This window comes from Tamandua tetradactyla, chromosome 4, assembly GCF_023851605.1.
Source record: "Tamandua tetradactyla isolate mTamTet1 chromosome 4, mTamTet1.pri, whole genome shotgun sequence".
NCBI lineage: Eukaryota > Metazoa > Chordata > Mammalia > Pilosa > Myrmecophagidae > Tamandua > Tamandua tetradactyla.
In genome coordinates, this window is record NC_135330.1 from 38,739,162 (window position 1) to 38,751,840 (window position 12,679).

At 40.2% G+C, this 12,679-nt stretch overlaps 1 protein-coding gene across 2 annotated transcripts in view; it reads left to right on the plus strand.

Moving 5' to 3' along the window:
- Positions 1-12,679, plus strand: part of RGL1 (ral guanine nucleotide dissociation stimulator like 1) — a 286,004-nt gene that overhangs the window by 171,290 nt on the left and 102,035 nt on the right. Inside the window, exons 1-2 of one of the 2 annotated variants that reach the window (XM_077157205.1) lie at positions 1,350-1,532; positions 2,502-2,612. In XM_077157205.1, coding sequence (XP_077013320.1) covers positions 1,506-1,532; positions 2,502-2,612 — 138 coding nt within the window. In that variant the 5' untranslated portion in view covers positions 1,350-1,505. Of the gene's footprint in view, positions 1-1,349; positions 1,533-2,501; positions 2,613-12,679 lie in introns of those variants that run through there. The other variant, XM_077157204.1, reaches the window with a different exon arrangement.

Genomic DNA, 12,679 nt, shown 5'->3' on the forward strand with positions numbered 1-12,679 from the left:
TTCCTCTGGTTCCTGGGAACACTGTGGATTATCTCAGAAGAACTTTGTATATGGTCTAGGTTGTTGTTGTTGTTGTTGAAATTATAGAAACAACCACTTCAGTGTGATAAAAAGAGCATTCTCCTTTCCCCACAAGCATTGCGTTCAGTAGGTTCTGGTTGTATGAAGAAAACTTGGCTGAATGACTTGAAGATACTCTCTTGTTTTATTCCCCTTTTGAAGCACTTCCACTGTCATTCTTTATTCTGCTCAGTACATCAACATATTTGATTCTCTAACTATACAGCCCACAATATATTTATTATTAATCAAAGCCCTGCCTTGTGCCTTAGCATGGAAACTAGTGGGAGGCCATTTTTAAGAAATTAACGGCCATTGAATTCATTTAGGGATGAATGATATAAAGGACGTGAGCACTAAAGGTTTTTGTAACAGATGTGGAATTCTGACATGCGCCAAATTTGATTGCATTATCATTTGGTATCTCTTGCTGTTGATTTATTAAAACTGCTTCTAAAAAAGTTACTAATCCCTTGTTCTGATAGCAGATCTAGCTGTTCTGCTAAGGCTGGCTCTTCCAGTCTCCTCATAAACTTTCTCATGCAGTTATTATCCCACTCCTACTGTGTCTCTGCCGTACAGAAAATAACTGATGGTGGCTAGTCACAAGACTTGCAGAACCTCGAGAGCCACCGACAACCAACTTTCCAGCTATCAGTCCCAGCAAACTGCTTTCCTATTTTGTCCCCTTCCCACTCACAGTGAGCCTTATAATGGGTGGTAGAAAGAGTCCAGAGTTATTTCCTGTTGATAGTGTGCTGATGCAGGACAGGGTACAGACCCTGGACATGGTTTTTCGAATATCCTCATATCCTCTGACCAATTCTTTTTTTGTCCCAATGAAAAACTTCCTGGCCTCCCATACTGCTACTTTATATTGCTAGACTCTCACTGGGGGGTTCTCTGATTTAATTGTTCTAGATTCCATAGCTAATAGGCAGATAGAAGTTTTTCTGATCTTCTCTCCCATCCTTTTTGCACTTCCCTCCTTTGTTTCTTTCAGGGAAGGAAGGAGAAGACACATATGTACTCCCTATAGCACACATGCTTCTATTTTGGCAGCTGGTGACTATCAGGAAAACATGATAAAGTTGAAAGGGTTGTTTCCAGATCACCTTCAGAGCTGGAGACATTATTCCATGATATATAGAATTTAAGAATGGAAGAGTGTGCTCGCAAGCACAAACAGGAAAGCCTGACATCACGGAGTAGCGTGGGGAGGAGTCTGCTGCGCCCTCGCTCGCTCACTCGCTCACGGCGTTCCCTTTGTGGCCAGAGTCGCGCGCACCAGCGGCGGCGGCGGAGGCAGCGGGGCGCGTGTCTGTGCTCGGCGGCGGGCGGCACCGTGGACTAGATGCGCCCGGGGGGTGCGCGGAGTAGGGACTGCGTTTGCCTCGGAGCAGGTCGCATCATGCAGCTTTCACGTACGGAAGAGAAAACTGAGAATGAAATTACTTTGGAAAGCTAAAATGGTAACGAGAGCTCTCTGACTTCTCCTGAGGCTTGTCTGGTGGGGAATCTTCTCCCGCTTTCCCGGGAGTGTTTTGGACTCACGGAGTGAACGGAGCAATCCGATCTCATACTTGTGAGCTAAAGCTTCCTCACTTGGCTTTATATGCCTCACTCTCTGCGTGGCTTCTCTCCTTAGTACTAACTTTCTCGGCAATTGTCTTTGGTGAGTCTGGGGCAGATGTCTGTCAGGAAAGAAAAACTTTTAAGGAAAATGAACTATTAGTCTAGGGGAACCGCGGAGCGCTTCTGCGTCCCGGCGGCGAACACAAAACCTTAGGTCTAGTTGGGGACATGGAAAACTAGGGGGTCGCTGCACAAATTTTCATTGAAGCTACGTGATGATGTGTTGCTTTTTCTGCACTTGCCAGATTATATTACGGAAATAAGACTTCCCACCCCCGCTAACTTTTTGGGTTCCAAAACAATAAGAGCAGAGAAAGACATTCGGAGCATTTCACTTCCAGGGAAGTGAGGACTCCTGGCATTTTAAACACTTGTTTGTGTTTGAGTTTAAAATGTAGTTTGCTCAAATAACTGGGCCATTTATAAAACGTACAAACTTTTTCTACAACTGAAAAAAAAGTTAATCAACAGGACGAAAGTTAAGACCAAACCACTGTTTCTTTATGAAGAAAGAAAAAGACTTAAAAAAAAAACTATTTAAAATATGTGAGTGAGAGTCTAGGAAAAATAACTAAATGGAAAAGTTTGGGGATCCTGATACCACAGGAAAGGGCTGTGGACCAAAAAAAATCTCAACATTCCGTCTATCACAATGTGTCTCATATTGCTCTGATTGTAATATTTATTTTCAACATCCCATCTTGTGCCCCGAGTGCTGTGTGTAAGCAAGCAGCTGGGATAGATTGTGGTTAGCAGAGAAGAAAAAAATATATGCTTTTTCTTTCTCTTTATCCCATCCCTGGCAGAGCTCAATTCAGGACTGGGGTGAAGAGGTAGAGGAAGGAGCTGTTTACCATGTCACCCTCAAAAAAGTCCAGATCCAACAAGCTGCCAATAAAGGAGCAAGATGGCTAGGGGTGAGTAAAATTGGAGGGACTGTTTGTGACCTTGGGAGTTTCAGTGTCTGCTGTTCTGTTAATATCATTATTATTTAGTGGAGGCAAGCTTTTTTCCCCCTTTCTTCTTTTGGCCTTAAAAATGAAACTGCCAGTGACCAAGTATTTGCACTTGTCTGTACAGGTCTGTTTTTGTATTTCATGTTTTCCAAAGCATCTTCTCCAGGTTTGTCAATAATTCAGAACCCCTTAGGAACATCTTGAGGTATCTGGCAAATAGATTGGGGTGGAGTAGCAGAAAGTGACACACAGAAGCAGCAATCTTCTTGCTAGACAAGAGCCAGAAGCAGCTTTGCCCACATGGCACCCTTTTCTCTGTGAGCTCCCTTTATTGTTGCCGACAGCCTCTCTCTTACTCTTGTAAGAGAGTATCTTACTCCTGTACCTCTAAGACGTACCTAGAATGCTCATGGAATAGGCCATACCAAATCTGCTTTCTCTGGAGGGTGGCAGATTTCCCATTATGTCCTTTCTACAGCCCACGAGAAGACAAGTGCTTAAGTGCCTACAACTTAACTTTATGTGTAGAGTGCTGGGCTTTTGGATAAATGCTGCTTCCAAAAGCAAGACTCTTCCGCTGAGATGCTAAAATATGAGGTGGAGCCGTAGGAGTTCTTAGTTAATGTCTTGTGAATTCTTAACAGATCCCAAATAAAGGAAATGTGAGAAATGGAAAGCTTAGTGACAAGGATCACCACTCGGGCAATTACCAACATGTGGAAGAAGGAAGGAATTCTTGATCTGGAGATAGAAGTAATCCTGAGAGAGAGTGGTGAGAGGTGACACAAGAAGTCTTGAGAAAGAAAATAATGATAGACTGATTGCCCTACACTGTAGACTTGGTGAAAGAGGGAGGACAGAATGTAGTTTCACCCGGCCTTACTCAAGCCACACTCGGACTTCACCAGTGATGCGCTTGAGAGCCATGGAAGTTCAGCACTTGCATCCAGTCTTCATTGGCTTTGCGTTGCAGAAAATTGAGAATGTTTTGAACAGCATTCAGAGGTCAAGTGCGAAAAGGCAGAAAATAAATTGCCCTGGGCCTCACGTTAAGACTATAGGCGTGTGACTTGTAACTCTCAGGGTTTAAGGCAGAGTAGCCAGTAATCATTTCTTCCATCAGGGATCTGTGACCAAGTATTCGCTGCTTCGGGCCTCCCCAGCTCCCTGAGTTCTGTGCTTTTCTGCTACTGCATTTTGGGCCTAGTTACCACGAGGGGCTGTAGATTGTTAATGATACCTGCAGCTGTGGTCCAGAAGGGTAGGAACCTTCTCAGTGAGAAGTGGAAGTCTTCACTTATCTAGTAGGCAACTTACCCAGATGATGATTTTAAAATTAATTATGTGCAGCCCTGACAGGAAAAACAAAGCTCGAGTTCTGAGAATTCATCCCTTTGTTTATGGTGTATATGTTTTTTATTTAAATGTGGTGGTGATGTGGTTTGGCCAGTCTGGCTATTTCAGAATGATTCACAAGTGCTGAACCATGCCTTCAGAAGGGTCACTACGTTTCTGGCTCTGGTTTGTTTCTCTCTTTCTAATCTTACTGATGTTGCTTGGGTGACAGTTTTAGTTTCTAGCCAACTACAGTGGCTACAATAACCAGCTACAATAGCTGTGAATGAGTAAGTCATTGGAAATGGAGGGACTAACTCTGTAGGTTCTAAACACATAAATTACCATTTATTTAGATGTTCACAGTTGTTTAGTAATTTTCACTGACTACTTTCTTTACTGGATTCCTCTTCTTCCTCCTTAAATTTCATATACACAGACACACAGATTGGTCAATCAATTAATTATGGATACAGGGTTCAGAATTGATTTACCCCTGGATCTGAAATGTTGAGATGGAGGATGATGTAAAAAGATTGGTTCTAGTTGATGGAGGAGTTTGTATCTTCCCTTTTAACAAAGTGAGATTTCCTGCCACCACCCCATTTCTTAAGAGCTACAGCTAGGAACTCACCAACTCTGATCACGCTTGTTTTCTTGTCTTAGTTACCCTTTTGGGAAACTCAGTTTTAGTTCTTGGAAATTGCAGACTTAATTAAATGTGACCCAACCAGTTGAGCCATAGCAGTTATAAAACCTTTCTCATTAGGACTGAATGACTTCTCCATGTTTGTCTTCCTACATTCCATTGACAAAATTCTTCAGAGTAGACAGTTTTAGAGTTGAGGAATAAAATTTTTGAAGTACGACAACAGGTGTATGAGGAATTTGGTATTATTATTATGCCTTATTTTCCAGATGAGGAAACTAATGCTTGTAAGGGTCACACAGCCAGGAAGTGGCAGAGGCTAGATTCACCCCCCCCCCTCCCCCATAGTCAGCTTCTTGCAGTCAGGAACTTTGAGGAACTTTAGGGCTGTTTTCATAGTAGTGGAGGACAGCATTGGCTCAACAAGTAAGGATGCTCATGGCGTGCTTTTCCACTATATATTGCACTTGGTCCAGGACTTGAGAGATGTAAATTTCTTTTCATGTTAATGTTTTGAACAATAACTTTAGCTTCAATTTGAGATATTTGTTGTAAAGGTGACTAATTGCTAAGTTCTCCAAAGTATAGTGCATCAAAGGTATATTATATAGAACATTAGATGGGCGTAGCTCTCATCACATAACCATAATGCTTATTCAAAAAAGCCTAAATGATTGAGTGCAATCTTTTTGTTTATTAGTACTCAGATTTTAAAACATAATTAAGATTTAGTTTTGGGAAGGTTAGTAAAATAATTACACATTCTCAGATGTCAATTATCACATAATCCAAAGCATTTAGATCATCCTTTTTGGTTTTGTTTGCTAAATTTTGTGTTCAGTTGATCTTTGAAAGTCAGACCTTCTGTCTTTGGTTGCAAAATAAATAACCACATATGGCCCAGGCCTGGTTCACTTGTACATGCAGCTGCAGACTTGCCCATCGATGGTGAGGTTATGTTGGGCAACTTTCAAAAACTTTCAAAAATGTTATTGAAATGCTAACCCATTCTTTTTCCTTTACAATAACATCTTAGGCAGGAATAATTTTGCCCAGCTATCATCTTCAAAGAAGAATGACTCTATTTATGTCATCGAATCATAAAATCTCAGAATTGGAAGAGACATTAAAAAGTAATTTTACCCAACTGTTCCATTAGCTTGTAGAATGCCCAGTGATTTTTGAAAGAGTAAGCAGTCAAAACTCGTCATTTGTATTTGGTTCCAGCATTGTGGTTGTATATGCACAGTGATACGTAGTAATGAGTTAAGAAAAAAAACAGTATACTCTGGAAGCAGGAAATGTACCATTTTAGGAGGAACCCTCAAAAGGACAGAGGGAAAGAATCCAATGCTTAAGAAAGAGATGTTGGTCTTAGGAGATCATGCTGCTGTCTTCAGAATATGACAGACTTAGTTTCCAGAAAAATGTGCTAAACTTAAGGTCAAAGTGGGGATATTTATTTCGCTAGTAGGGTTGGCAGTGCTAGGTAAACTCTGTGAGGTTCGTGAAGAGTAGAATAGTCACTGGGTAGTCACATTGCTTTTCTCAGTCCTTACGTGGTTATGTGGTCTTTGCGATAGGTCCCCAGTGTCTCCCTTCCCTATATCCAGTGTTTATCCCACACTATCTCCCACATAGCACGTTTGTTGGGCTGAATTGAATGGCTTGATAGCTGGGAGATTGGTAAAGATAGTGAAGTAGGACAGGAGAAAGCAGAATATAGTTAGAAACTAAAGAAACTGTAAATCTGTTATAGAACCTAGTGTTCAGGATAAACTGTGGCAAACCATGCATTATGTAAGTACAGTGGTAGGATAACCACTCATCACATCTGGATTGAAAAGTTGTTTTTCTCTTGGATATGCTGTTTGGATTGACTGTTTTGGTGGCTTCATTATCTATATTGCTTTCAAATAGCTGGCAGTTCCTTGAGTTCTCCACAAACTTCCCTGTGGGGGAAGCTTGTCACCTCCCAGGTGAGGTGCCCCTCCTGTCTGTTCCAGAAGCTTCCTATAACTCCTTGCCATGCAGTTGCTCACTGTCATAACTGCCTGTTTATTTGTTTGTATCCTTCACTGGACTGTAAGCTTGGTGGAGTGGTTAGTAGAAACTCAATAAATATTGAATAAATGGATCACATTTTGTTGATAATTGATCTTGTCTTTAATTGATCTTGTCTTGATAAATGTGAATGTATGGTTCTTCATTTGAAACAAAATCAGCATGACGGTGATAGTTTTTAAAGAAGCGGAGAGGGGTATGGGAGCAAGAAAAATAAATTAGATAATGATTATAGCTATCGTGCTCCTTTCCAGAGCAAAGTAGGGACAAACAAAGGTAGTGATTATTAATTTTAACAAAAAAAGTCATTACAGTAAACTAACTAGAGAATTCCCCAGTCCCCTTTAAAACCAAGAGATCCAGTTTTCTTTGTCTTATTGCTCAGTGATGAACAAAGAAAGACAATACAGAGTTAACAGTGTTGGCAAGCATTATAGTTATGTGTGGTTGGGAGTGGGGTTTTAGAATTGTAAGGAGATAAGCCCTAGAGGAGCCTTTAGTTTACAGTTGGTCATCTTTGTTTTCATCTAGGAAAACAGGCCCTTTGGCTGCATTCTCTGAGTCTGTTGGAATGTTTGATTTAGTCTTTAGAAAGTAAATTCCAAAATTTACCAGCCATCTGTAAATGAACCAAACTGATATTTTTCATTTCAACCTTGGGAACATGTTTCTAAAATAATAATCAATCCATTATGTGGTAGTAGCCTATACCAATTAAGAAAATAAAGTAAATTTGAATTTCTTAAGATACTGTTATTACATTGGGACCTTTCACTGATTACAAAATCTGTTGGGATGTGTATTGAATATTTAGCATGTAATTAAGAACATCCATTTCAGTTTGCTGATCCAGGAAACACCCAAATGAGTTAAAAATATCTGTCCATCCCCTGCAAATACATAATAGCATAATTATGAGGCACATTAGCTCCTCATTCTTAAAGTATACATGTTGTTTAACCAATACTATGAACATATTTTGTTCTTATTTCTCTGAAATAATAAATAATCAGTCTTGGTAGCTTTAAATTTAAGAAACTATGAGAGAGAAGTACAGTGCCTTTCCACATTAGCGCTTGACTGAATTTTACCACAGCCTTATCTGGCTTATTTTAGTTTCCTTTGTCCATGGTATACATAACCTTTTAAGCTTCCACTTTTAGAATCTTGTAGCCATGTCATACATATTTCATGTTAAACTTTGAAGAATGACAATAAGTAAAACATTGTTTTGACTTCTACCATAGTACTCTTTCAGGGGAAAAAAAATGGTTTCTATAGACAGAGTAATGGGAAAAGATAATAACTGTTGCCTCATTCCGTTAGAGAAGCAGAGAAACTCAGCTGGCCCTGTGTCTGGGTTGCTGGTGGGTGTGGCTCTCTCCAGAGTTGATTTGGAGTTCTCTGGCATTTTGGGCTGTTTCTGGTAAACACAGTCAGCATGAGCTCCCTAACTAATGTTGCTTGGCTCTGATTTATTCTGTCATATATATTTGAGTCTGCTAACCGGCCTTCAATAGCATCCACTTATTCATCAAAAGCCTGCTTTGTGCCAGACACCATGTTAACTCTTGGGAATATGAAGTAAAATAAGACACTCCTTATTCTTAAGGAACTTAACAGATAAATGGAGGAGATAGGAAATTAAACTATCGGTTATGGTATATTGCTGTAAGTGTAATCAGTGCTGTGTGAGAGATCTGCGCTGTGTGTTAGGGGAGTGCAGAAGGAAGGCTTCACAGAAGAGAGAATGCTTTTGTGGGGAGTTGAAGGATGAATAGGAGTTAAATGAGAGTGCGTGGCACACTGGCTGTGCTCATGAGGGAAAGCAGGTAGGCCTTGAGATCCTGTGTGAGGCCCAGCATGGGGAGAGGGAAGGGCACCTGGTGAAAGTGGCCGGAAAGGAGGCTAGAGAGAAAGGCGTGAACCCTGTCACAGAGAACCTGGTGTGCTAAGCTAGAGAATTTGCTTTGTCCTGCAATGCTGGAGTAGTCATCAAAGGGGTTTAAGTAGAGTGGCATAATTAGCTTTGCATTTTAGAAAGATGACTGGCAAAAGAGGGGAACTGTATTGGAAGGGAGCCAGATTAGAATGCCAGAAACCAGGGAGGAGGCTTAATCGGTAATGAGGTGAAGAAATTGATGAGGACCTGAACCGAAGCTGTGGCAGCAGAAGCAAGAGAGTGGGTTGGGGAGGGTGTAGGTGTGGGAGAAGGATGGTGGAAGTGGGGAGAGGGGACTGGTGAGAAGAAGAGGCCTGGCAACCATGGATCGTAGGCACCTGATTTCAAAGAGCGGATCAGCAAAAGCCTTCTGATGAAATGTCTTTTTCTCGTTAGTTGAAATACACTTGGGACTTCAAGTCAGGCTTCCTCTGTGTATGCACTAGCAGAAGCCTACTTTCCTGTAAGAAGGCTGTGCAAAACCAGACGTGCCTGTTGTGTCATGTCCAGAGACAGAGTCTCAGTTTAGGCTCACCATGAGCAAGGCAGAAAGCACTGCTTGGCTTCTCAGATTCCAGAGAACTTTGCAGAGCTGGTAGTTTCTTTTTATAAGAAAAAATGTCTTCTGTTTCCCTATAAACTAAACAAATTGAATCTGTAGGCCACAGAGAAAGAATAAATATGGAACCACAAGACTTTGATTACAGAGTTGTACTTTAAACAGCAAACTTATAATTGTGTTGTTAAGGTCACTGAAATTTTATGGTTAGGTGTCCTGGTCTTTTTTCCCCTCCCTACTCACTGTCTTTAAATCCTCTTTGACGTTATTTATCCTGGCTGCTTTCATTTCTGCTCTTGGAGGCTCACTCTGATGGCTAAACTACTTCTCGCATAAAAGAAAAGTTTTAATAAGATCTAATAATTCCCTAGTTTACTGCTACCACAACCTGAGTCTCTCTTAACATGCGGTCACCCAGTCTCTCTCTCTCGCACATAGCCTCAATATTAAAATGTCTTTTCCATATTTTGTTTTTTAGGATTTGGTATACCTTTATAATATCACTCGATAACCTCTTTTATTTGATCAAAGTCTGGTTTTGCCACATTTTGCTTGGATATACCTTATTTGTGTCATTATTGTGATTATCTGATTGGTTTTTACTCTAAGAGCTGTCTTTAGTTTAAAGTGGAATAAAAATAGAGGAAAGAAGGAATAAAAGTAGGACAAGCTTACAACATTAGGTAGAAGACCTTGCCTTGTAGGAAGCTCAGTGGGCCTTAGGTAGAGAGAGAGAATTATGTTGTTTACTGCTGATTCTTTTGGCTAAACACTATAGAAATATATCCACCTTTTCACTAATATGGCTGCGCATTATGTTCTGATGATTTGGGTCTCTGCCTGGCTTGGATCCTCAGAACTGTCTTCTTTGTGTATGTAGCCTGTGACCTCTGAGGGTAATGATGGTGGTGGCTGGGGGTGGGGTAGGGTGTCACTGGTTTTATATATATTTTTAAATCTTCATAGATTCATTACCCTACATTTTTTTAGCATATAATTGCTTTTGCCATCTGAGGTCCATTCATTTGAATTCATTTCAACACATTTAATCTTATCCTAGTAAACTTTCCCATTTTTCTGTTTGCTCTTTTCTGCAAATAATTTGACAATTCACCTTTTTTCTTTGGTTTTCTGCTGATTTAAATAATAATGTTCATCTTAAATAAAAATGAAGCCAAGGCTGAGTCCTTCTAGTTTCATAATTCTAAAGATAATTTGGAGGACAGAAAACAAATCTTTTCTCCCAGAAGAGAAAAGATATCCCAAAACCGCTATCTTCTTTGTACCCTCTCGCTAGTAACTCTTCCCTAATTGTATGCTGTATTCATGCTCGTATAAAACAGTGGTGTTACTGCTGATGATGGAGCTAGAATCTGTGCACAAATTTTGTCTAAAAAAAGACTTTAATGACTATAGATGAAAATAACTGAAGCTCTATTGGACATTAGCTAAAAATAAAGTTCTTTATAGTCATGACTTTTCCAATCAAAATGCCAGCATTTAAGATTTCATATCGAAGTATGTGATAATCCTAAGTAGAAAACTCAAGAAGTCAGAAGCATTTGGTTAGTTTGTGAAGCACAGGGAAAAGATTTGGCATTTTTTGGCACGTCCTAAGGTTGACTCTTCCTAATAACACAATACAAGTGATAGATCCTAATTATTAATAGGGTCCAGATCCATCAAGGCCTGGCTAGGGAATTAGCACATGGGTGTTTCTCCGCAGTTAGGAATTTCTCAGGAGTTGAGCCCCCCTGGTTGCTCTTGCTTTTCAGGGGTTCTTCCAGCAGGGATGCCAGTTTAGGTTAGTAGCCTAGCACGCTGACTGAGAGCCAGCACTTTGGAGCCTAACAGACCTGAATTCAAAATCCACCTCTGCCACACGTAAGCTCTGTGGGCTTCAGCTGTGAAGTTATTTACCTTCCCTAGGCTTGAATTTCCTCACCTGTAGAGTGGGGGATAATGGCAGTATCTTTCTGACAGAATTTCAGTGAGCCATAAAAGAGATTAAGTATGTGCGGTGCTTGGTACAGGGCCTGGGACATTGAACACACTTACTCACTTAGTGGCGGTGCTCTCCCCAGCACCCAGTTGTCAGGGCCCTCTGTTAAACCCTGCCACAGAGCCATGGAAAGGCGTAGGTGGCTTTTTTCTTGTGCCTCCTAAAGCTTGGGGTTGTATGTAAACCAGATTGTTTGATTAAGAAACAGTTTTCGTAAAGGTTTTAAGGCCTGTTCCTGACATCAGTCTCTCACTTTGTACATCTGGGGAAGAAGGACCATGTCAAGATTTGATAATCGTTGTTTGCTAAAAGTAAGGGCTATTGTGTTTTCTCTGGCTGCTTGTGCAGGCAAAGACTGAATTGTTGCTTAACCTCCAGTATTTCGCCGTTCAAATTCTTTCAGTTTGCCTATATAGTTAATTTGTTGGTGTTCTTGTATTTGAGCTTTTATCCCACCAATAATTTACTACTTAACAATGGGCCATATTTTGTTTTCTATATTTGCTGTTTTTGACTGAGAAACGGGAGGGTAGGAAACCATTTTTCTAAAAACTGCTTGGTGAGCATTATTCCAATCATTCTTACTTGGGCATAATTTAGGATGTTAGTAATGTATGCTTGCACCATAAATTCTAAGTCCTGGATTAAACTACATAAGAAATGAAAGGCAGAATTTCTTACGGTGCCGCATGTTGATTAGTTAATGCAGTACTTAAGCTCCAGTACTTAAGGATGTTCTGAATTGTTCCTGAGAATGTGACTTGTCACATGATCTTTGAGTTTAGTTTCCTTACTTGTGAAATGGTAATAGCACCTGCTTTTCCTACTGCTTGTGGATTTTGTGACGATCACATGAGTTAATGTATCTAAAAGTATTTTTAATATGTAGATTGTGTAACAAGTATAAGGATATTTTTTCTTATTGTTGTTATTTTACCTAAATGCCCTACTTCCTCCCTCCCTTCTTTCCTTCCTTTTTGATGGCCATATGATTCTATTCATTAGTCTTCTCTTCCTTAATCCCAGAGGGAATCTTTTCTATATTTTTTTCTTCCCACTTTTTGATTACATAATGATGACTTCATGTTCAGCAAGGAGTAGTGTTTCCTCTGCCACCACCATTATACTACTGGTGTTCTAAGGGCATTGAGAAATCAGATGTGGGGAAAAATACCCCATACTCACAGGATTCTAAGGATAAATTCAGCAAATGCCTTAGATATGAAAACTTTATATTTTATCTTTCTATCCAAATTTCCTCCAGTATGATTTTTCTTTTACCTTATTTTTTAAAATGTTTTTGTTAGAGAGACAACGACTGATTCTTTTTGCTTCTCCCTTTCTTTCTGGTGCTTTTCCTTTGTACCAGAATCCCTCGAGTTGCAGAGAAAGGTGGTAAAGTTAATGCACCAGGGCATGGAAATTGCTTCCAGCCTTTCAGAGCTGCTGGAAAATCAATGCTTGATTTGAGGCTAAA